This window comes from Antechinus flavipes, chromosome 3, assembly GCF_016432865.1.
Source record: "Antechinus flavipes isolate AdamAnt ecotype Samford, QLD, Australia chromosome 3, AdamAnt_v2, whole genome shotgun sequence".
Taxonomy (NCBI): domain Eukaryota; kingdom Metazoa; phylum Chordata; class Mammalia; order Dasyuromorphia; family Dasyuridae; genus Antechinus; species Antechinus flavipes.
In genome coordinates this window covers 574,816,447-574,842,789 of record NC_067400.1, presented here as the reverse complement: position 1 = coordinate 574,842,789, position 26,343 = coordinate 574,816,447, and the positions used below count along the sequence as shown (strand labels likewise).

At 39.6% G+C, this 26,343-nt stretch overlaps 1 protein-coding gene and 1 long non-coding RNA gene across 5 annotated transcripts in view; one reads left to right on the top strand and one right to left on the bottom strand.

Moving 5' to 3' along the window:
- The window catches only part of SRSF4 (serine and arginine rich splicing factor 4), a 29,185-nt gene extending 12,526 nt beyond the window's left edge, over positions 1–16,659 (bottom strand). Inside the window, exons 1-4 of one of the 4 annotated variants that reach the window (XM_051987999.1) lie at positions 10,144–10,255; positions 9,812–9,913; positions 4,404–5,246; positions 3,740–3,817 (exon numbers count right to left, since the gene is read on the bottom strand). Coding sequence is in view for 1 of the 4 variants with exons in the window: in XM_051987998.1 (XP_051843958.1) it covers positions 16,430–16,536 (107 nt within the window). In the remaining 3 variants the exon portion in view is untranslated. Of the gene's footprint in view, positions 1–3,739; positions 3,818–4,403; positions 5,247–9,811; positions 9,914–10,143; positions 10,256–16,429 lie in introns of those variants that run through there. The other 3 variants (XM_051988000.1, XM_051988001.1, XM_051987998.1) reach the window with 3 other exon arrangements.
- A 67-nt stretch (positions 16,660–16,726) lies between these two features.
- Positions 16,727–26,111, top strand: LOC127555588 (uncharacterized). The gene is made up of 2 exons (XR_007952239.1): positions 16,727–17,515; positions 24,102–26,111. It is a non-coding gene; the product is annotated as an uncharacterized LOC127555588 (long non-coding RNA).
- Positions 26,112–26,343: the final 232 nt, after the last annotated feature.

The following is a 26,343-nucleotide window of genomic DNA, read 5'->3' as shown; positions in this document are numbered from 1 at the left end:
ATGTAAACAATCTATTTGCTCATTTGCTCATCAGGATTTGTCACTGGTTACCACAAGATGAAATCCTATTATCTAGCGTTGTGTACCAGTTTGGGCTAACAGCAACTATACTCTAAATGTCAGTGTGATGCTTTCAGTGCTTATGAATGGCTAACAGCCCTGTCCAGGAGAATTTACTATCATGATTCATCCAAATGGGAACTGTCAGAAGGTATATATTATATACACTAAAAAAAGCAAACTTCCTGTTACTTTCCTGGATTAAATTGCAATGTGTAGGCACTACAGAGGCCTTTAAGCTTTCATGTATTCCATATCTCTCATTTTACAGATGAGCAAACTGAGGTTTACAAAATGTTGCTTGTCCAAGAACTTGATACCCAGCTTTTTGCTTCCAGACTAGCCTACTTTCCATTACATCATGCTGCCTCCAAAATTAAAATTATCTTATTAGAACATTATCTAGAATCACACACACTAGGGAAAACCCATAGCAGATTATTTTTTAAACCAGGTATCATGGAGTTAAGGGCCACTGTAAACATGGCCCTAAATTATAATATGTAGGTAGCAAACTACACTAATTCTTTAAAAATCTAATGTTCAATCATATCTAAACTGTAATGCATTTTCTACTACTACAAATCATCTTGTCTTCATATTGTCCTAATTCTCCTAAAGAAAACCCAATAGAACTTTTGACTTTTTCTGAAAAGCAAATGATAATCTGGCAAAGAGAATAATTAGTTTCTTCAATACTTGCAGGATCTGGAATTTTAGTTGTAATTAGCTTGTTTTCCATGATCAAACCTCTATGTCTTTGAATTTTAGCAGCTAGTGTTTGAGAATTACAGTGGCCAGCTGTAATCTCCAAATTTAGCTCTGCTGAGCTTTAGATAAAAGACCTATAGTTTGTCACCAGATTCATCCGTGAAGTTTTTCCAGTCTGGTAGGTATGTGCTTTGTTAATATGGCTAGAGTTATCTCCACACCATGATGAAATTTCCAATTAGGACTTTAAAGGACACATGAATTTCCTCTACCCTCATTAGTAGCAACAGCTTTTATGAAGAAACACACTCTTATGGAGTAGAAAAGAATACTGGTCCAGAAGTTAGAAACATTGTCTTAAATCCTACCTTTTGCCATTTACTAACTGGGATATTAGGAAAATAAGGTCATTTCTTTGAGCCTTCATTTCTTAAGATATAAATCGAGAGCAAAACTGCTACCTCCCTCAAAAGGTCTGGTTAAGAGAACCAAATGAAGCAATAATTCATATAATGTGCTACATACATATTATCTGTTGTTATAAGGATGAGAGATGAACATGGCCTCTGAATTTATCTCTTTTTCATTTTCCAGAAACTATTAACAGTGGGCCCCTTAATGTTCAGATATTATTTTAATTTTGTTTTTGTTAGGCAAGAGCCCAGTCAGAAGTCCCCAACCATAAAAGTTTGCATCAACATGCTAATACAGCCATTCTACCTGTGACTCGACACAGGTGTCAAATTTCAATTAAGGTTTAATTTAATACATGCAGATATATAGTTATTTAAAAAAAACAAAAAAACTAATAAAAATGAAAGTGAAAGCTAATCTGAGAAAGGGACTTTCTCCTTATCCCTTATTTTGAAATTAGACTGGTCTGAATCCTCTGATGCTTATTACTATGGGCAAAGCACTTAATTCTCTCTGTGTAAAAGTGGGGATGAGTAGCCACCTCACAGGGTTGGACTAAGATATAAGTGAGGTGTTACAAAAGTCTTAGCACAATTTTTAGCTATTAAACTAGCTATTATGGCATAAGAGTTTAAAATTACACTAAGACCTTTGGGATATCCCATACAATATGTTTTTGCAAGCTTAAACTGTTCTCAGTTAATATCAATTAATAGTATTATCATCACCAGCTGGCACAACCAAGTGCCTGCCTTGATACCATTACAAAAAACAATTTAATTTGACTGCTTCAATTTATTTAACTAGTTAACAAAAGGTATTGCTTTTGGAGGAAAAAACACTTTAATTTAAGCTTAATGGGGTAGGAAAGGCTTCAGAGAACTCTGTTGCTCTGATAACCAACAAAACAAAACAAAACCCTAACCACCTTCCTCCCCCGCCCAACTCCAACCAAATATTAAACTCCTTTTAAAAACTTGTTTGAACAAGACTCTTATTATATATATACCATCAACTCTTAAATGCTTTAGTTTCTTTTCAAACAGGAAGGTGGTATTTAAAATCTTAAAAGGTTTAAATTTGGATGAAAAGTTCACCAAAATACATTTTTAACTGCTTGCCCAAAGAGCAAAAGATTCTTGGAGCAGAAAATACTTTATCCTTTAGGATCCAGAGAATGAGTTGTTCCAGGTTAACAGATACTAGAGACTGCGGCCCCAATTTAAAGAGAACTTAAAATATTCTGGGCTATTAAATTCTAGAGATAATTATTGTATACAAGTCAATTTCTTCTTTACCTGTTCTCTATTTTCCAGGAATCAGAGTTACTATGCTCTCCTTTTGAATTTTTATATACAGTGGAAAAAGAAAAGAGTAATTGTTTGGTGTTTAAATTAGAACAGAGAGCCTGAGGACAGAGACACACATGTACCAAAAAAAAAAAAAAAAAAAAAAAAAAAAAAAAATTCAAAAGAAACATCTGGTATCCTTCTATGAATACCTTCCATAATAAGCAATCCAAACTGGAAATTTCTTTAATCTACCTGCAGACAATGAATCTCCTCTGTTCTCTAGGAACAAAAGTCAATCCTCTTTCCGTTTAGGAGAGGGGGTGGAATGTAGGAGGATCATGACTCTTAAGACAAATTATAAAACTCTGCCAAGGGAGAGACTATTCTACAGCCCCCTTCTTCCCCAAATCTTGCAGAAAGAACAGAGAGCATGGCTTAATTGCTGAATCTGGGCAGCAGTAAATGGGGAGGTAAAGATCAGGTTCCAATTTAGGTTACCCTTCTTCCCAGCTGTATGACAAGCCCACATAAACAGTTAGAAGGGCTCTCTCAGAGGTCATCTCATCTAACATCTAACTAAAGAGTAATCTCCTCTATGTATTCATATAATCTCTGCCTGAAGATCTCTGGTGAAGGGAGTCAACTACTGTCTAAGCCTCCTAATCTGTAAAATGGAAGCTACTCCAAATGAATGCTTCATAGGGTTGTGAGGAAAGTGCTCTGTAAATCATAAAACATTACCTAAATCTGAGTAATTATTTTCAAATGAATAGAAATGTTTTATCTTCAAAGATTCTGTCACTTTCTTATCTTATAGTTATTCTGGTAAATTTGACAAAGAGTGGGGAATATCTCTAGCCACTATTTATAGTCTCCTAGAAATATTTAATACCATGGCTCTTCAATATGGCATTTGTATATTAAAGATGGACATTTTTGAACTAATAGTTTTCCTTTTTGGGCTTCAATTCTCTGTGTTTTTCATGCATTTTTTTTTTTTTTTTGGGGGGGGAAGTCTCAGCTAAAATTATGAAGCACTGGCATCAGAATGATTAAAATAAAAGAATAAAAAAAAAACAAACCAAAGTGATCCAAAGGCTTATAGCAAATCGAAGTACTATTAATTGGGTTTTATTATTGCTTAATAAGTTTTTTTCTGATCCCAAATGTCTTTATCTAAAAGCTGTAAATCAATGGGCCTTGTCCTTTTCCTTGTATGCAAAAAACACTACTTGAAGAACATGATACAGAGGTTCTCTCACCCCTTCCAGAACGTCTTAGGGTCATCTCTGCCCTCCAAACATCTTCACGGGACCAGGGAGGCTGGAGGCAAGTCCTGTCTGGAAAATGATGAGCATGACTTACTCTGGGGTAGGCTGATCAGTGGCCTAAGATAGTATGCTTTAGTGCCATGTGCCTAAGGGAAGCTCAATAGCATTCTAAGTGATGGTGCCTGCATGGAAGAGAAACAAAGTAAAATACTGTCTTCCTCTGTGCTTAAGTTGTTCATAGGCACCTACTATCACCTCTCAAATGAGATCATGTGTTAAAAGAACTTTGTATATTGTAAAGTGTGTTTAAAATTGGAAATTCTATGGGCTCTGAATTCTGTCAAAAAAGTTCTACCACTGGGTGAAACCACCTGGGACCTCACTTCCCTCAGCTACGAATGCCCCCTCCCCCCTTATCACCACCCTCAAAAGGGAGTTTTGAGATTTTCCTTTTTAATAGTGGCTCTCAAAATGGACTAAATCTTCTTGAATGGCTTGTCTCTTTCTTTCCTTACCATAAATCTAAAGGCACTTTCAATGTAATGTGCTATTCCATATACATGGTCATGACACTCCTGAATCATAGTAATAAGAATGTGAATTTTAATTATTTCCCCCCACCCCTGTAGATATGAGAGAAGGGTTATATTCTCACCCGTTTATCCTTGTAATAGCAACAGGCTGGCCAGGATTAGGAATGTCATCTGGGACCAAAGAGTTTTCTTTAATCCATGTGAAGTCAACTAATAGAGGGACTGAACACCTAACTTTAATCTTATTCACATTCTAATCACTTAAAATAATCAGGCTCAACATTTAAATTGGGATAAAAGGAAGGAGCCTTATTATCAACTATCTAGGCAAAGAAAAAGGCAATAAATGACAGAGGAAAGGAAATTACATCCTCTTACAGTACCCATGAACTCATGCTCCAAAATATTCTGATCCTGCTGTCTGAAAAATAGATGGGGAGATGGCTATCTGGATAGCCAGAATCATTCATGCTTTCTAATAAAGAGAGATAATGGGAAAATTCCTGGGAAAAGTTTTCCTTTTGTCACCACTGGTCAAGTGTCCAGGTGAGATAAGGATAAAAAAAAAAAATAGAAAAAGAAAAATGGGGGAAAAGGGGCCGGAATGAGAATTCTGCAAAGTACCTGGCCTAGATCTAAAAGGTCTCTCCATGATAAAGAGTACTGAGGTCTGAAATGCTCTCAAAGGAGAGTCAGTGATTCTGCCACATAAACGCTTCTGGGTGGGCAGTGTTGCTGTGAATGGTGGAATGGCACATGAATAACTCCAACCTGATTTCACTATAGAGTTGATCACAATTCAGTTTCCATGACTTCTCTTTAATCCAATCCACCCTACATCATGAAGTAGATCAATCAGACTCTTTCCATCCAGAGAAGTGAAGTCACCAAGATCCCCTTGCTTATTGAGAAGTACCACCTTGGTTGTGAAGAACATCTGTTACTGAATTTTCTTTCCAAAGTCTCTGTGAAGTAATAATGTAATAATGATATACTTGCAGAGTGTTTTACAGTTTTCAAAGTATTTGCATATGCATTTATTTGATCTTCACAAGCACCTTGTGAGCTGGACTGGGAAGGGATTAGTACTATCCTTGTACAAATGAAAAACAAGCTCTGAGAAGCTGGGACTTGTCTGAGGTCACACTGAAAAAAGAGAGCAAGCTGATCTTGATTCCAACCCTAGTTTTTCCTTTGGTGCCCTCAAGGAAACTCGAGGAGGGGACTTACCCAGGGCCATCAGGCCCATTCAAATGCTCTAACCATTAGTGCCAAATGTCAGCTCCATGCCCTTAAAATTGTTTGGCTCAACCTACTGCTATCCAATCTGGTGGTGAATCCAGGTCTACCACTTTTGGATATGGCTTCTAGCTTAGGATTCAACTTCTCCCACCTTTCAAAACAGAAACCTACCTCCTGATTTATCACCTGTGGACTATATCCAAGGAGTCTCAACTCCAGATAATGAATAACAATGGTACCACTCTTCTGTATCATGTATGCTTATAAATTTGAAGTTCTCACAGTTCTTTTTTTGGTAGCTTTGATACTAAGTAAGTTGCTAGTTCTTGCTTTAGTCTTCTAAAATGTCCCCAAGTTTTGCCCATTTGTCCCCACTGTCAAGACTTTACCATCTTAATTTGAGATTACCATAAAGCCTTTCTACATGGAAACCAGTCTACTGTTTCTGCACAAGCTGTGTGTGTGTGTATAAAAAGTAAAACAAATTTTTCCTCCTCCCAGTACTATTTTGGTTACATTATTCTACTTCTCAGAAGAGTATAGTGAAGCTTCCCAAACCATTATCTAAGTTATTCTCTACAGCAGGGGGACTTTACTCACTTAATGTGGCAAATTATAGCCTTTCTCAACAATCTCTTTTTTAAAAATTAAGCTTTTTTCAGAAACCTGGTCTCCTGTCAATCATTTCAACAAGACTTCTTTGCATTTGTCAATAACTACCAGACCAAAGGATTTAGAACAGGGTAGAAACATATGACACCATTTAGTTCTACTTCCTCGTTTTAACAGACTGTTAGGTAACTTGTCTGAGGTCACATGAGCAATAAGGTGTAGAACTGGATTTTAAACCCAGGTCCCTGATTCCAAAATTGGTGCATTTTTATACTATATTGATGATGTAGATGGTGATACTTCTTTTGCTCTCTTTTGTTTGTAAGGCTCTTAATTTATGCTTTTCCTCTACTTCATTGCAGAAATGGGAATTTACAGAATTCCTTAGGGTCTAGTCGTCTGCACTTAAGAGGTATGCAGTCTTGACTTGATAATATGACTGTTAGGGTGGATAAGATAGGATTCTTTAGCGGCAGGAAACCTGTCCTCATTGGTAGTATTTAAAAATGACCATGCAAGAACAGATGGCATGCATCTTTTAATTATGGGGATTGGGGCTGACTGCCCCTTCATTCTCTGGGGGAAGAGGGGGAGTCAAAGATCTGGGTATGTGTAAGTCCTATGTTGAGACACACGTAGCTGAGTGATTGTCACCCTATCCTATTTCTTCTTCAAAGGTAAAAAAAAATTGAGTAGAAAAATTTGGGGAAAGAGGTTTATTCTTGAGAATTTCCATTCTGAAGATCTCCCAGGACCTAAAATGAACCTAGGGAAGTTAATGTCAAATTTGGTTCCCTGTGTATACCTTTAGATTTAGGAAAGGAAGAGCATAAGCATTTATATAGCACATACTATGTTTCAGGAACTTTGTTAAGTATTTTAGAATAAATATTTTATTTGATCCTCACAACAACCCCCAATTTATAGTTGAGGAAACTGAGGCATATAGGTTAAGTGACTTGCTCAGTATCACATACACTGTGTCTGAGACCAGATTTTATCTGAGGTTTTGACTCCAGGCACAGTACTATACCTACCAGCTACCTCTAAATGACTCAGGGCTGGGACTGAATGAGACTCATATGAAAGGTTAGTTATGCATGTAAAAAAAACTTGTAATCACCACAAAAAGGGTTGAGAAGGGTGACCAAAAAGATCTTTGTAAATAGATTAAGTGAATCAGAAGAAACAGCAAGTGAAGTATTTGGGCTTCAAAATCTCACAAAATTCGAGATGGTATCCCATGGTGTTCACAATATGGTAATTTAAAAATTTGATGTTAAACTAAATATATAGAAGCATTTGATTTCTAGACAATTACCAAAGACATGTATGACTAGTGTAAGGGACGTGGGCTGTTCATATAATGAGATAATCTAAAAGATATATTGGTATTCTAGATATAGGAAAGGAACTATAGGAAGGCTTCTAGTGCAATGGGTGGAGACAATATATACAGAATATTTAAAGGAAGAAAATTAAAACGATGAGAAGATCTTTCTGGTGTATAAGTTGGGACTCAAACTGATCCCTTTGATGGAATAAGCAATCTTCAGGTAATATATGTATATGTGTCTATGTATAAGAGACACATTTATGCTTGTATCCCTTCCAACTTACTGATATTTATTAATTGAAATTATGGATGAATAAGTATCAGAAACAAAGGAATTAAATCTGTACTTGTGAGTCAGTTGAGATTGAAGAATAGAAGCGTCACTAGCATTACTAACCTAAGCAATACCAATGGATCCAGAATTAGAAGGGTTTGGATATCTAATCAAATGGCTTCACTTTTATAAAGGAAATTAGTCTTTCTTTCTCTAGCAAAAATTTTTTTGTGATACTATTAGTGCTACATCAAATGCAGTTTACCTTTCTTCATTCACTGTGGATAATCTTTACACCCTGCAGTGTCAAATGGAGAGAGGAATCACATGAACCAAACAAATCTGAGTGCAAAGAAAACCAATGTGTTAACTGAAATTTTGCCAAGGAGACATTTATGGCATAGAAGTAAGAACCCTGGATTTGGAATCAGAGGTCCTGGGTTTGAATTCTACAGCTGCTCCTTATCACATGTGTGTTGGTGGCCAAGTGAACCGACTTCATTATATTCACTGCCAGAATAATAAACTAATCTTTTAAAAATGTATCGGCGAATGAACAAAACAATAAAATCCCATAATGTAATTATAGAGATGCCATTTACCTCAGACAACTTTCTTCCATTCTCTTCAAGCAAAATATGATAAAGACTTCACTTTATGACTGAACTTTGGGTAGAAAAAGTCTAATCTAGAGCTTTATTTAGGTGCCAAAGGGACAGGATTACCCACCCTTACAAAAAAAAAAAAAAAAAAAAAAAAAAAAAAAAGCTAGGTTTGAGAGTATTTCAATATTGAGAGATTTTGAATCAATTATAGTCAAAACTCACCTCATTTTGTAAGCATCTGCCTCTATACTCATTTTTTGTCACTGTTGTCTCTGAAGGTTACTTTGCCATTCTGAGCTCAGTTTCTTCCTTTATAAGTATAAACTTAAACTGCTTAGGCTTCAGAGCTACTGTGATCAAGGGGCTTTGTACACCAGATAGCACTACACATACAGGAGCTATCCTCTGTGCTTATACCTAAGCCCTGTTTCTATTTTTATTCAATAAAGCAATTCTCTTTTCTAGTCATTGTACCTACAATTATGTAAAATATGAATAACAAATTTTAACCTAGATGATTATATACCTCTGTAAATAGTGAAACTATTGTTTTGGTTTTTATAAGTCAGAATCAAACTGCTCCTCTCCATGGAATAACTGGTCTTCAAGGATTTAGGGAAAAGGGAGGTGGGCATGGGGATGGTTTGGAAAAAACATGTCCACACCTGTGTCCACTTTAATTTACTGACACTTAATAACATTAAATTGAGCTTACGGGTAAATGGGATAGGAGGTGTCATAAGAAGAGGGACTGAATATTCCCTTAAGTCATAATGAAGTTCATGCAAACTCCATTACAAATTAAAAACAATTCCCCAAACATAAGACTTGAAAAATTTTAAAAAAACAAACAAACCCACACTACTTTGTAATAATAAAAAAAGGACCTCCCCACCCCAAATGATTAGAATTAGTGAATGAATTAAAATACCTAAATGGCCCAATTTCCTTACTCCATTAAGTACTTTCAAAGTACTATCTACCACCAGCACAGAAAATATAAATTAGTTTATATTCAACACAAAGACAAGAATGACATGCCAGGTTATGGAGATCCTATGGAGGAGCCCATGTTTGGTCCTTCACTCTCAGGAACTTTTATGACTGGGCGGTTCTGGGAACTGATACTGGGACATCAAGCATTTTACTTCTTACTCTTGTTGGTGCAAGTCCTACCCAGGTCAGCCACAACAAAATCATTACCATCTTACAGCTCTTCAGAGAATGGTGTGATGAGCACTTCTGGTCTCAGTCCAGGGTCAACATCATAAAAATCACCGTCTCACTTGGCAGTTACTGGTCCCCTTGCTGGTAGTCTCAGCAGAGAGACCAAAGACTGAATGGGCTGTGGAACCTGAACTACCCTCTCACTCTTAAGAGACAGCCCCTGAAGGTCAGGGCCGAGCCACCCTGGAAAGGCGTGAGTGAGGGAAGCTTTGACTGCCACTGCCCATGCTGTACCTGGTCTGTGAATAAATAGGTCTTCAGTCTCCAGGGTTGTCAATGACTCATTTTGTAACCTTGGGCAAGCCACTTAACCTCTCTGTGCCTCAGTTTCCCCATCTGTAAAAAATAGGGACAACACTTGTTTGTAAAGCACTTTGATATCCTCAGTTGAAAAAAAAAATCATATAAATGCATGCTATTAGAAAAAAAAATTCCAACGATTTTACCTTACAAATATACAAAATACCACCACCACCATCAATATCACCTTGGCTGTTCAGAGCACCTTTCTTCTGAGGAGCTCAAAGTACTGTCTATATGTTAGCCCAATCTTCTGCTGTGGTTACCTGGAGGTATCCAACAATACTGGATCCAAAAATCAAATAATATCTTGGATTTATCCAGCACTTGTCTTCTAAGGAGTGATAAAAGCTTCATGTATCCCATTTATTCATATGACACCCCTGTGAGGTAGAAAGGGGGAGGGGAGCACATATTATCCTCATGTTACAGATGGTTAAGCTGAGGCAGTTAGTGCTTAAAAATGACTCGCCCAAAAATCACATTGCAAGTCAATGGATACACCAGGTTCAAATTCCAAGTGTCTCAGTTCAGTGCTTCATTCACAGTACTTGATATTTTAAGTATCTTAATGTTTTAATTTGATACATGAGTCCTGGAATAAATTTTTTTTTTTTTTTACAATGGACACCAGACTAAACAAAATACTTTAAACAACAAGAACACATTTTAATAATGATTTTTTAAAAAGTCATCAATTCAAAAAACGCATCCACATATGGAATATTTATAATATGAAAACAACTTGAGGACTGTCCTACAAGTCGTAGGAGATGTCACCTAACAAGTGAAAGACTTAGCAGAGTCTCATGATGAGCTATTCTTTTACCTGTAAATGACTCAGGATAAAGTGCTTGAGTATTCTATGGCCCCTCACACTAGTAGGGCAACTTCCAAGGGCAGTTGTCAGGTGAGATTTGAATAAGCTTCTCTTCCTCTATTAAAATACCAATGAATCTTTAAAAACCCAGAAATTTAGGAATCCATCTTCAACTTTAATGCCAAACAAGAGGACTGGCCAAATCCTTCATTAAGTGAAAAACTTCAAAGTGGTTCTTAGGAATTATAATAAAAGTATATAGAGAACCAAATGCCCTAATTCTCCTGTCATTTCAACCATGTCATTTCTGTTCATGTTGGCTCTGAATGACCTAAGCTACTCCTTAGGATGAAGTTAACACATAAACATGAAGAAGAGGACAAGGGCCCTAGTGGCAACATCAATTCATTGTATTACCACCATAAAAAAAAATCAATTATTAAGTTGTTATCTGTTATTTTCAGGGAAGGTAATTACTTATGATTAATCACATCTTATAATCTTATAAATCAAACAAATTTGTTCACTCAATAATAATTTTGCTTTTGCTGCATCTGCTCTACAGAACAAAGGAACAAAATGATAAAACTCAGGTCATATCAGGGATCATACCCACTTTTACAAACCATTCTAAGGTATCCTGGCCTTGGGACCAGCAGAGATTCAGACCACTGACCACTCACCTACTCTGTGTGTGTGTGTGTGTGTGTGTGTGTGTGTGTGTGTGTAAATATAAAAAAAAATCACTGTTGCTCAAGGTGACCCTATGGAAAAATCCCCAATGAAAAGATATATACTCTTATTTACAAAAGGTAGGAAAGTATACTAAAACATTTAGACAAATTTTCAACAACATGAGTTTCCTAACTAATTCTCTGTTAAAAGGAAAATTCAATTAAACAAACCACCTTACTGTCTGAGAATATTGGTTAATCAAGGGTCATGATAGTATGAAACACAGATCCTCAAAGTACTGACTAAACCTCTTCCTCAAGAAACATACTTAAAGTTATTTATTTCATGTCTTTAATTAGTGAACAATGAAAGACCGCTCATTTTCAGGTTTACTCTTTTCTAGACGCCAGGTGGTTAAGATGATCTGTAGATGTTGAAACAGAAAACAACCCATAGACATACATTCCGGTCACTATTAATTTGCTAAGGCCTACTAAAAATAAAGATGTAAAAACTATCTTTAAGATCCTTCTGGTACTACAGTCATTTATACATTTCAATGCTGCTTTGAGTGGACCAACTAGCAATCTGTTTCAACAACCTATTGACCCAAAATATGGGCACTTTAATGAAGATAATTTAAACTGTTGCTGAATTTATGGCAAATCCACTCATAAACACAAGATTTCATAAGACTAAGTAAACATAGATGTCATTAAATTTCATTAACTGAGATTAATTACAACATTTAGAAGGTGTCACAGCCACAAAGTCCAGTCTTTCACTCACAGAATACTCAAAAGTTTTCTGATGGTGATCCAACTTTACAGAGCAGGCTGAACTTTGTCTGCTCCTGTCAATAGAAAGAAATTCACCATTCTATCAGTAAGGAAAGTGATTAAGAATTAACAACAAAAAACTCCAGTAAACAAGCCAAACCCTCCTTCTCCCCATCCCAGCCCTACAAAAACAAAGAAAGAGAAAGCTACTTATGCAATTAGTATTTAGCTTTCCTGACATACACACTAGATAAGGAGTAAAGACCCAAGTTCAAATCCTGTCTCTGACATTGACTAGCTATTTTTGAGCCTGATTCCCCCTCATCTGTAAAGTGGGGATAATACTATGTTTGTAATAAGTACATACTTCACAATAACTAGTTGGTACAACCACAGGTTGTTTGTGAGGCTCCAATAATCCCATTTGAGTTTTGCAAACCTTAAAAGTGCTATTATTTTTAAGACTTAAAACCCATGAGTAAAAAGCATCTGGTACCACTTTGGAGCTGCTGGTACAAAGAGAAAAACCTCTGATGAACTTGATAGGGTCTAGCATGGTTCTGCCTGAAAGGAGAATGAATCTACAACTTCAGAGGCCCTCCATAACAGGGCCTAGATCTTACAGGTCTTGTCTGTGAATGGAAATGCACTGGTCTTGAGTGCAAGGTGGAAGGCAACTTGTAGTTTAGCATAGCACAAAGGGAAACAGTGTTGCCTTGGGTTGCCAAGTATATCAAAACAGCATGCACTAGCTTCCCTCCTCTTCTTTTTCAACAATATTTAATGTAGCCCTGACTCCTACTTCCTAAGTTTTGTACACCTTTTGTAAAAATGAAATTTCCCATGCTTCACTAGTACTAAACTCTTCAAGGTAAATTTCTCACCACTATCCAAAATTCCAGACAGTGAAGACAGAATTCTGTTTCTCTTTCAAAACTAATTTTCTCCTTCCTACCCATAATCCTTCTGCTAGGAAGCACTCCCTTTCCTGGCACCCAAACCCACAAACTTGCAATTTAAGGTTTTCTTTTCAGTTGATTATGCAGAAACAGCATATACAGTACAATGGGGAAAAAAGCACTCAGCAGCCTAAGTTAGAATCCTATCTCTTCCTCCAGCTATGTAGGCAAGTCACCCCACTTCAAGTGCAAACTAAGAATTATATTTGCACCAGCTGCCAGTTCACTAAGATTGGTGTGAAGAGGAAAGCACTTGAAAACTTTGTAACCTTAAAGTGTTATGTTAAGATACCATTTTATTATTAGTTGCTAATCACACCATTTCTTTCTTTCATACTTACTCTTTCTGTGCTGAGCTGATTGCTACTTTCACATCCTAAGCTAGGATTAGGATCAACTCTTGGCTGGATGATGTCCCTATTGTTGATCTCATTTTCTTCAAATTCTCCTTTGCTATTAATCCTGACTGCTGCTACAAGTTCATCTTTGGTACATGTCCCTTGGCCAATATCTCCCCTATCCTTTATTTTAGCTGATGGCTTCTGACTTTTCAATGAATATTAATTTCAATGACAAAGATAATCCTTCCTTATGATCATCTTTCAATTAGTTTTAAATCTCTATGAATTTAATTCTCACTTCTCCCCAAATACCCAAGTTTCCTTATAGGACATGAAATATCTGTGTAATGACAGGATGGGAGACAAGAATACTTAAAAGTGTATACACTTTTAAGGCTTCTGGAACAGATCCATTCTTCTTGACTATTTCACTTCCCTAACAGTTCTACTCTACCAATGAATACCTTTTGATTCCTATTTGTTACTATTTTTAGTAAAAGCTTCATAATGAAGTTTAAAGTTTGTATTCATTTATAATTTTGATGTTCAAATCCTTTATTGATTTATTTTAACAAATTCTGTTTTACTAGTATCCCACCATTACTTCTATCAAGCTAATTTACTGGATATCTGACATTGGTATCCTTCTTCCTATATTCTCATTGAAGTTTTCCTCAACTTCTCCAACTAAAAGTGATCTCTTCCTTTTGAAATCTTAAAGTACTGCACATTCTAAGTTACAGTTATCTGTGAACGTGATCTATCTCACCCTACTAGGTTACTGGCAGAGTCCATGCCGTATTTATCATCTTCTGCACTCAATAAAGCAGATGTGTAAGAAATGTTTGCTCTTGTTCTTATCTCATCCGAGGATTGCTGATCAGGGACTTCCATCATGACCAGGACAATGCTTATTTTTCCACCCAACAAGCTACCATTTTCCCCTCAACTCAGTAGTATATTATGTTTACCTCTGTATTATAACAATATTTGTATCTTAATCCTAAGAGGCAGCTTGATGTAGTGGATAAAATACTGGCTATGAAGAAAAAGACCCGAATTTGATTCTTGTCTTTATGATCATGGACATATCATTTATTCCTCTAGAACTTCAGTTTCCTTATCTGTAAAATGGGGAATAATACTTGCCCTATCTATCTCACAAAATTGTTTTAAGAAAGTGTTTCGCAAACGTTAAAGTGTAAATATAATTTTGAGTTATTATTATTTAAGCTATACATTGAGCTCCATAGGGCAGAAGAGTCATCCCTCATTACAATAATTCCATCACAGTGGTAGGCACTCTGTTAGTTTATAACATAACAAAATGATCAGAATACTCCACACAGTATACTACTAACTTACATTGTTTAATCACTGCATAAATTCAAAAAAGTATTTTAATTAAAAATTATGTTTATTTTCAGTTGCTTGAAAATAAGGGGAAAACCTATTACTTGATCTCAATTAAATCTCCTTGTTAGTCTCTTTCAACTGAACTCTGTAAAAAGCATTAAAACATTAACCTTAAATCCTGAGTGTATGTTGTACACCAGCCCAATTCAAATAAAGAAATATTCATTAACTTGACCAAGAACACACATGTGATAAGTCTGAAATCCTCAAAGTCCTACTCTGTATAATTTGGTGTTTTTATTTACCTATGTGGGAAGAGGAATGAATATTGATCAACATTTTACCAATGAATTTTCCCCCAGATAATTCCATTGTTTGATCATCTCCCAGCAAACTTTTAAACTCACAACTACTTTGTAGTATCTAAGAGCAACCAACTTTTCCATAATATACAACCTATGTTTAACTACCTTTCAGAATCTAGTAGCTGCTAGTATTACATAAGGAATAAAGTGCAAACACATACCAAAAGGCTAGTTTGTTCTCTACCCTTTTTCTCCCACCCCTATTCAGGTCTCCCAGAAAACTAACTTTCAGAGACTTCTTTCAATACTCAAGTTTGTCTTTTCATTTTTGTACAATTTCCCTCTTCTCAAGTCCCACCATTAATGTGTTGTTTTTGTTCTAAGTCCCTGTCATTCCCCCTCCACCCCTCAGTTCTCACTTTGGTAACATTCAATCCCTGTATTCACAATATCCTCTTCACATTTTAACTCTTGATCTAAGAAATCATCTTCTGGCTCAGTTTTATCAGAACGAACCATTAAGTACGTCCTTTCAGGCAGTCTTTGGGGGCCAATAAATTGAAAAATACTCAAAACCGAGCGCCTTCGTCTCTTTACAGACAACAGCAGAGGCGGTTCCCCTCTATTAAAAGTAAATTCTCTGACCATAAGCACTTTTCAGAAACACTGGGGCAGTCAAAGACAGGCACGAGGTAACTGAATAGAGTTCCTACAGAGCAGAGAAGATCTGACCTGCCCGAGGAGAGGGGACGGTGAAGGCCATGCTTTTGCCAAGTGTCACTACTAGACTGAGTGGACGTGAATCTCCCGCTCAAATGAGCTTGGCACATGGTGAACGTGGCAGAGCCTCCGTGCCCGAGGTCGTGTGCCCCGGAAGGATGCCCGGTGCCCCGTTATTCTGGGGGGCGGTGGAGAGGAACAGGAGATTCTAGTTGTTGGGTGTCCAGCGCGCCTCAGCTTCACAGCAAAGGAAGCACTAGGCCCCCGCCCCGGTGCTCCCCTCTTCTGCCGGCCTCCCAACCTGCTTCCTTTTCTCCCCATCCCACCCAGGTCCCAGGTCCTCCGGGCCGCTCCCCATCCCCTCCCCCGCCCGCCCCGAGTCTCCGCTCTGCGCAAGCGCAGTCGGAACCCGGGGCCTACTCCGGCCCCCCGAGGCGCCGCAGTGGTGGCGGCGGCACCGGGGCCAGGAGGTGAAGTGGCCGTCCCCCCCCGCGCGATCCCGGGACCCCCAGCCCCGGGGCCTCCCCGGCGTTCTGGGGCCCGACTCCCCCGCCGGCCCCGGCCGGCTCTCTCCCGCCATTTCGCCGCCCGCCTCACCCGTTCTTCAGATCCACCTCCAGGATCTTCCCGTAGCCCTTGAAGAACCGTTCCACGTCCCGCTCCCGAGCCTGGTAGCTCAGGCGGCCAATGTAGACCCGCGGCATCCCGGCGGCGGCGGCGGCTGCTTCACCCACCCCCACCCCCTCAGGTGGCGGCCGGCTGACTGTCGGCGATAAGGCTAGAGCGCGGCGACGGCGGGGCGACGGCGGCGGCGGCAACGGGCGGGCGGGAGGACGCAAGCGAATCCGGGCGACGTAGGCGAGCACGCAGCGCGCGCGCCACCGCCGCGGCCGCGTGCCCTCTTCCCCACCCTCCTGGCCCCGCCCCTCGCGTTTCCGAAGGATAACAGGGAGAGGGTGGGAACATAGAGTAGGAAGAGACGCGCGCGTGCCCGGGCAGGCTTTCCGCTCGGGTCAGAGAGCGGAGGGCGGGACGGAGGCGAGGCCGGGACCACGTCACTGTCAGCACCTAGTTCCCTTCCCGCTGCTGCTGGGGCATTTCCCGAGCGGACTTCCGCTCCGCGAAAAGCCAACCTGGTTCGTTCCGCTCCTTAACTTCCAAGGTTCTTTCCGCCGCTCCGGGTCAGTGTCCAGGCCAGAGTGGGGATCTTTACGACAGCCCTGTCTTCAGCTTCTGCTCGAGCACCTCCACAGATGGGGTGCTCACTACCGTTCCAGAAGACTGGCTCTTGATGCGGGGTCTCCGGACCCTCAGCCCGGGGCTCCGCTCACATTTCAGTAACTTATTTAAGAATTAACTGGAGAAACCGGAAATGGCTCACTTTGGACCAGTTCCGGCCCTCAGTTTCCGTCTCTGCCCATGAGGGGGTTGTTCTACATGTCCTCGGGCCCCTTCGCTCCAAGATTTACGGGCCTAAGATTGGGGGAGGGGTGTCACATGAATCGTATTTCAGAGTGTCCCGCGCTAAGGAAGTGGGAGTCCCGAATGCTGCTACTTCGAGCTTTCTTTCATAGTGCCTCTTGGAACTTTAGTGGCCCGTGCCTAGAACCCTGGACCCAAATCCAGCCTGAGACAAAGCAATCTGGCCCAGCCTGCCTCAGTTTTCTCATCTGTAAAACAGAGGTAACAATAGCACCTAGCTTCAGGTTGTGAGTATTAAGTGAGATAGGATATGTCATGTTTTGTTATTTAATATGTGTGAAGAACTTGAGAAATATCTCCTGTTACTTTCAGTGCTGAAGGGATATGTCTCTATTCTACGAAGAAACTGAGTCAGGTAGTAGTGAAGTGACATGAGGATCACACTGCTAGCTTCTCCAATTGGGGTCAGTACTCTCAGTCAGCAGCCCCGAGTCCGGCATCTGCCATTTTAGGGTGCACACAGAGGAGAAAGGTATAGAATGGTCACGTGGCTCAGTGGAAGCAGTGCTGAACTCGGGGTCACTGGACCTTGTGTAACTTTGGACACAAATTTCCTAAATGGACAAAGGAAGGTTTTGGACTAGTTGACCTTTAATTAATTAGCCAAGTCCAAATCTAAAAACCCATTCGGGATTTTCTTGGCAGATGTTGGAATGGTTTGCCATTGACTTCTCCAGCTCATTTTATCATTGGGGAAATTGAGGCAACCAGAGATAAAGTGACTTGCCTAGGGAGAGTTAGGAAGTGTCTGAAGGTAGGTTCGAACTCGGGTCTGACTGCCCACTGCAGCACCTAGCTAGGGCAATTAGTGCAGGGGATAGAGCATGGGAAGTTTAGCAGAGACTAGATGCTCATCTGGGCAGGAGACCATGAACCATATGCCCCCTGAGGCATGACCTCTCTCTCACTGTCTTCCCTGTGGCTCCTTTTCAGCCTTCAGATACCCTGCTTGCTGTTCCCCAATTATCCAGACTGGACCCCATTCACCCTGTCCCCTTTCATCAGTCTCTATTTATTTTGTGTGAGCATCTACATGGAGAAGCCTGTCAGGATCCATCTCTTCCTGGTTAGACCCCAAGAGAAACATCTTCCTTGTGTCTACACTCACTCTGGCCTTGTCTCCCCCAGGAAGCTCTTTGGGAGCGGCCTTTGTTTCATTCTCCAAATATGTAGCCCCTGGGGTGGTGGGTGTTTGATAAATACTTGTCATTGAGAGACTTCAAGATTGGAGGCTCAGATTCAGGGCCTTGGCTTTTACACCCAGCCCTGATTTCTCTTCACCCCGAAGTAGGGCTGGGGGGGGGTGGGAGCAGGAACGGGGAGCCCCAATCTCTCTGCCTTAGGAAAAAGGCCTCCATAGTCCCCCTCCTATTATTGCAGAGGGCAATGCATCCCCCTGTCCCTTAGGCTCACCAACTAGGAGTCACCCTGGATCCCTTACTAACTCCCCTCCCAAGATCGTTTCTGTGGCTAAGACCTGTCTAGGTCACCTTTGCAATATCTCTTCGGTGTGCCCCCTTCTCTCCTCCGGCCTCCTCCCCTCTCACCTGGACTAGTCCGATAACCTGGTGGTGGGGCTGCCTGTCTCAAGCCTCTCCCCACTCCAGTCCAGCCTCCATTCAGCTGTTTAAGGGCTCTTCTTAAAGCACAGGTCCCACCACTTTGCCACCTTCTTCATTGACTCTCAATGGCTCCCTATTACCTCCAGGATCAAATAAACAAAATAAAATCCTGCTTAGCTTTTAAAACTCCTCATGAAGCCTTCTTCCTGCCTTTCCTGTCTCTTCACCTCACATTCTGTCCAACCCGGTGATGCTGCTTTCCCCTTACTGTTCCTTTAACAAGACATTCTGACTGGGCATTTCCATGGCTGTCCCCCATACCTGGAACATTCTCCTTCCTCATCTCTATCTCAGGTGTTCTGATTCTCTTGAAGCCTCAGTTATAGCCCTGTCTTCTATAAGTGGTTTTTCTTAGACCTTGTTAATCCTAGTGAGTTCTCCAAGACTACCCCCTACCTCCTTTTATCTTCAGAATCTCATGTTATAGATATGGATAGAGATATAGCTTGCTTGTCCATAGCTTTTGTGCATAATGCCCTCCCCCATTTTCTGAGCTTTTGAAAGAAGGAACTATAGGCAGTTCTCTTTTATTGGGATATTGGGGGAGACTGGAGGTCAAGGTAGGGGCATTCTAACTTTCTGTCCCAGATATCCCTGCAAATCCCAGGAATTAGGTCCTGTAACCTTGGTCTTGAGTTTTTCCTTGACTCATTTCAACCTGAATGGCAAGCTAGAGACTCAGCACTCACTCGGCAGCCCTGAAATGGGGTGTTGGAGGAGAGGGAGGAGAGCTTATCCTTCTGCTCCTGCTCTGAGTGTCTCTGAAACCAGAGAAGCCACATGAAACAGAACAGTGGGAGGCCAGGTCACCCAACAAACCAGCCATCCCCATCTCAAGTGCCTGAAACTTAAAAAAATGCTACAGCTTCTGAATGGGAACATTAGAGCTATCAGACCATGACCTCTCTCAGTCTCTAGGCCACCTCCGGATCACTAGATAGTGCTAGAATGCCCAGAGTCCTAGATATGGCATCAGGAAAACCTGAGTTCAAATTTGACCTCAGATACTAGCTAGCCGTGGGACCCTGAACAAGTCACTTAATCCCTGTCTGCCTCAGTTTTCTCAACTATAAAATGGAGTAATAATAGCATCTCTACCTCTCAGGGTTGTTGTGGGGAATGAGCTAAAATAACATTAGATAAACACCTAGTACAATGTAAATAAATACTATATAAATGTCAGTTATTGTCATTATATTATGAAAATGGAGTTTAAAACTTTTATAAAATGATTAAGAATGAAATTAGAAGAACAAGAACAATTACTACAATAAAGCACTATGAGGACAAACAAATTTGAAAGTTGTAAAGACTCTAAACAAAACAATGATTATGACTCCAGAGGACTGATGATGAAATATTCTTTTCAATTCCTGACAAGAGTGTAGGGTGCAGAAATTCATATGTGTATGTGTGTGTATATGTATGTATTTCTATTACGTATATGAATACACACAAATATATTTACACATAACCAATAACAAATTTGTTTTGCTTAACTTTGTTACAAGATTATTTTTCTTTTCTCTTTTGTTCTAGTGTAGTGGATAATGCAAGGGAGAGACAATAGGTCTCTCTTGATTAAAAAATTTTGACATTTAAAAATAAAGAGGTTGGGGGGAGGCACTATAAGTGTGGAATATTGTAAGCACTTTCAGATGAGACCACAGGATTATTAATTTGATCAAACTGCTTTACTTTTTTATAAAAGAACTCATAGGGGGTGGCAGGGTGGGATGTAATTCTGGAAAAGTTTGTAATGTAAAAACAACACGCATCATTACAACTTAAAAAAAAAAAGTTGTAGAGAGCAGGAACTCTGAAAAGGTATACTTGAATCTAGGTCAGCAAGGTAGTTATAATTAAGCATATACTTAGTACTTAGTATGGTGATGTAATGGTTGTGCATGTAGTGATGAAATCGTATGCAGGTATTTAAGGGAGTCTCAGACACTGAAAACTTTCTCAGCCACAGCTACAGAGAAGACTTCAGGCTCCAGACTTCAGACGCCAGACTCCATCTTGGACCAGTCTCATGGTGGCTCTCCTGCCTCCTTCACTCCTCCACTAAGACCAAGGACTTGGGCTGATCCCAAGATCCTCCAGAGAGCTAGTCCGGACATTATATTTTGGCACCCAACGTAAGCAGGCCCAGAAGTTAAGGGAGATTCTGAAAGGGGGGTCTGCAGAACTAGCACCAAACTGAAAATCAATCCCCTAATTCTGCCCACGTTAAAAGCAACATAGATGTTTTGTGGAAGAACCTTTCCCTGCTCCTTGCTGCTCTCATGCCTAAGGGATGGAGACAGAGCAGAGCTCAATCCCTAGCCCTGCCTCAGAATTGTGTATTCTATCATTCATCAATAACGTGCCCTATTCTAGGATTTGAGGGCTATGAGGACTTAGTGAAGAGGAGAGAACATGAGTGCCTAGCTGTTGCTGCTTTTAATCCCACAATCCCAGTTGAAGGGATGTTCACTGATATTTAGGTAGTAGTTGCAGGTCTTCCCAAGGGTGACAATAAATCTGAAATTGATCTTGGCAGGGCTCAGGTGCACTCCAGCTTCAGAGAGGAGGAAACAAGTGGCAATGACTCAAGTCCCTCCCTTTGTGACATAAACTGGATCTCTTGTTTACTTTATTGTCTAGGAAGAAACTGGGGGTCCAGTACCACAGAGAAGGTGCAGAAACAATATCAGAAAATTGTTCTTCAGCCTGGAAAGCTGGTATTGGAGTCACAGAGCCAGCCAGACTTGGGTCTGTTCTCTTAAGCGAGGTCCAGCCTGAATCTAGGTTAAGTTCTACCCATCTGGTTCAGGATCCTGAACTTCCTGGGGCTGCTTCCTCTGCACTCGGTCTTTAGCCTTTGTTGTGCTCTTCTCAGTCCAGATGAAGGCAGTAACAATACCCAGTACTCTGTGGAGTGACTTATATAGTCTAACTCGTTTGAGTCTTAATATTAGCAGGTGGAGAGCATAAGCAGCAGCCCTCTAAAAGCTAATGAAGTTCTGATGATAACTTTCCAAAGCCTGATCCATCATCTATCTTAAAATGATGGTGAAAAGCCAGAGAATGGCATTCAGGGTGAAGTACAGGAGCTTGAAGATGGACAGGTTGGGAGGAGCCCTGATGTAATGTTCGGGCTAGCTTTCTGGAAGGCAGGAGGCCGGACAGTCATCAGGAGGATGGTCAAAAATGGAATCTCTTATTTCTAGTCCTATCAGCCCTTATGTACCTTAGTACAATTACATCATTACAGCACACTGATTATGTGTGAACTAGAGAACCATTAAGAAAGTACTTAATCACCATGCTAAGTACTAACTATATGTATACTAGAGCACCATCATCTCATCAATTCCACTGAGTTAACACCTTGTAAGTATCCTTGTTTCAAATATACTTCTCCAGAGTATGGTCTTCTATACCCTGAAGGTCTCTGGCAACAGACTTGGGCTGCTGCAATCCAATGAAACTTCCACAAACCCAAGACAAAACCAGGGCAAATTAGGATAGTAAACTGGCCAGACTTGAAACTAGTGATGATTAGCTTGACTGGGGGACAACCGCATGAACAATGTTCTCTCACATTCTGGTCCCCCCAAAGGTAAGACTAGGAACAAATCAGAAGTACCAATACTTGTTGGAACTACTTCAGTGCAGAGAGCGCTGGGGCAAAGTATGAAGTGGACTGAAGGCATGAATTTTTGCATTGTGAACCAGTGCTGTCAGAAGGAAAGTGAAAATAGATTTTATCAGCTGTAAGTGAAGGGTTTCTTCCTGCTTTTTGTCCCCAGCACCCTCAGCTTAAACGGACTGCTGACCAGATAGTTAAAAAAAAAAAAAAATCTCATCCTTGAGCCTTCTCACAATAAGGTTATGAAACCCAGGAGCTACTAAACTCTTGAGGAAGGAAAATACTGAAGACCCTCACACCAATAAAAATACCTTCTTAATGCCAACTGCAGAAATTATCCCTAATAATAAAACAGACAAAAACAGCAGCAGCATCTCAAATGATTTAGAAAAGGAGATGGGCAAACAGAACAGAATTCCAAAAAGCCCTTTTGGAGTTTGCATGAATCTCAATCGCAAGCCAATTATAGATCAAAACAGTAATTTTTAAAAAGCTTCTATCTGTGGTCACCATCACCAAGAAATTATCCTCAAATAATATTTGATGGAAAATGTAAAAACATTTTACGACTTCTGCCCAGTGGTATATGTAGCAATCATTGCTATGGTAAGAGCCAGAGAAAGAAAGGTAGAAATATAAAGGAATACCCCTAAAGACAGTTATCACTCACCACCATGGTATAAGAAACTGTAAAGTGTCATTAAGGATTTGTGGAAAAGCATTGAAAGGGTATGAAAATATTGTATAATAGAACACTTAAATGCCGCGTTGTTCAATTAAAACCTATGGGAGTCCAGAAAACAAAGGCATCTCAGAAATAAGAACTTACCTTAACCAGCATTTGAGAGCAAAGGTTAAAATGATACAAGAGGTTAACACAGAGCAAAGAACAAAATAATTCAATATTAATTGAAAACTTTAGAGCTTCAATTCTCAAATTTTGAACCACATATCTTTAGTGTCCTTGCAGTCAAAAGCATTTTCATAATATGAGTAAAATGTTATTTATCCATTAAAATACCCTTCCCTTTTATAAATGCCTATCTCTGTAAGGCCATTTTCTTCACTCCAACATGCAGAATGCAGAAATAGTTATGAGAATCTAGATCTCTTCAAAGATTTTTCAAAAATATGTAAAACAATGTCACTCTTTTCACTTAATTCTTTTGGGCAAAATATATTTTGCAGAAAAATGTTGACATGTGGTAGATTTATTATTTTAAAATGAATTGATATTTTAAAATTTATTAGTTTTTATTTCTAATATTTGTAAATATCAATAGCTGTAACCAATAAAATAAAAGCTCTGTTATGAACAATTTTTTTCTTTAAATTAAACAAAATCTTTGTTCTTTTTTATATTAAACATGTAGTTTCTTTATAAACATTTCCACCATTATCATGATGCACAAGAAAAATCAGATCAAAAAGGAAAAAAAAAGATGAGGGAAAAAACAAAAAAGCAACAAAAAAGTTTAAGTACTATGTTTCCTACACTCAGTCTTCCTTTCCTCTTTTTTGGGTGCAGGTGGTTCTCTCCATCACAAGTCCATTGAAAGTGGCCTGAATCACTTAGCACCATCGAAAAGAATCATGTTCATCAGAATTGATCATCCAGTTGTTGCTATATACAACGTTCTCTTGATTCTGCTCACTTCACTTAGCATCAGTTCCAGTAAGTCTCTCCAGGCCTTTCTAAAATCATCCTTCTGGTCATTTCTTATAGAACAATAATATTCCATAATATTCATATATCATAACTTATTCATCCATTCTCCAATTGATGGACATTCACTATTTCCAATTCCTTCCCACTACAAAGAGAGCTGCCACAAACATTTTTGCACATATGGGTCCTTTCCCCCCCTTTAAGATCTCTTTGGAATGCAGTCCCAATAGAGACACCACTAGATCAAAGGGTATGCACAATTTGATACCCTTTGGGCATAGTTATGAACCATTTTAAGAGTATAAAAGGAGGAAGGCCTGAGGCTTTAAAGTCCCACATCATGAATCTGAAAATTGTATCAAATTGATCAACTACAATGGACTTGGCTCTTTTGTACAATGAGGTGATTCAGGCCAATTTCAATAGACTTGTGATGGAGAGAGCCACCTGCATCCAGAGAGGATTATGGGGAATGTGGATCACAACATAGTATTTTCACATTTTTGTTGCTGTTTGCTTGTTTTTCTTTTTCATTCCCCACTCTTTATGATCTGATTTTTCTTGTGCAGTATAAATGTAGAAATATATTTAGAATTGCACGTTTAACCTATATTGGATTACTTGCTTCTATGGGAGGGGGAAGGTAGAAAGGGAGGGAGGAAAATGTGGAACACAAGGTTTTGCAGAAGTGAATGCTGAAAACTCTCTTTGTATGTATTTTGGAAAACAAAAAGCTATTATAAAAAAAGAAAATTGTATCAAATGAGAAACACAAAATGTGCATCAATAATGTGATGAATGGCAGATGATATAAAAACATCAATTAAGAATGCTTTGCAAATGGAATAGTGCTTTATTTACACAAGGTATTATAAATCTTGGCAGGGTAGGTGGTTGATGGGCACATGGGGGAAAGTAGTCCCTTATTTCAGGTGAGAGAACAACCAAGTTTGAAAATGGCCATAGAGTGGTGAAAAGCTGGCTGATGGAACCAAGCTGGCCAGACCCATGCTGAAGAGGGTTCCCTTGTCTGCTACTTCGCCATCTCACTCCATATCCCTCCTTAGGCAAATCTACAGGGGCAGGTCCAAACTAAGGCTATCTTGCTCCTCCTCCACTGTTTGCTAGGATTACCTACCACCCCATAGCCACAGGAGCATAAGATCATAAATCTATTCCTGGAAGGCTCTTTAATAATTATTTGGTCCAATTTTCTCATTTTACAGATAAGGAAACTGAATCCCTGAGAAGTTAAGGACCTCTTACAGTCACAGGTACTAAGTGACTATCTGAATAATCCAGGGTTTTTGGCTCTAAGTGGTTCCACACTGCCCTCATTCCTTTGGATTTTAGAGGCTTGACCAGAAGGCAAAAGAGACTGAAAAAAAAAAAGGCAGGGGGCAGCCTCATATACAATATTAATACTGGATTAGGAGCAATTCTGATGGTCTGGGGATAATCTGTGCCTTTCTCCCTGCCTCCATTACAATTTACATTGAATTTGAAGGGGAACAATCAGGGGGACAGAGCATTATTTGTAGCTATTAATATCAAACTCTTTAATCATCTAGCTCAGTCCATAGCCAAACAGGATTCCTATTTACAAAATTCCTGACAATCTTGCTTCTTTATGACTATCTCCAGGGATGGTAGACTCGTCATTGCACAAGGTAGAAACTCATTTCACTTCTAGAGAGCTCTAATGGTTTATTACATAGTATCTCATTTGATTTCCATAATAATTCTGTGAGGGGGGTATAATAGATATTATGAATACTATATTTTACAGAGACAGAAATTGAGGCAGAGACTTGTCATCAGTGATCACACAGGTGTCAGTAGTGCTACACACACACACACACACACACACACACAAATAAATGAGCGTAGGGCTTCTTGATTCCAAGTCCAGTGCTCTCCCTACCCATACATACTACCTCTGTTTTCAACACTTTTCCCTAAATGTGGGGTCAAAATCTGCCTGCTTGTTACTTCCACCCAATTGGTTGGGAACAAACTTCTGGGGGCCAAGGACAAGTTTAATAATATCAGTGAACAAGCCTTACTTAGATGAATCTTTCTCCCATATTTATATTGCTGC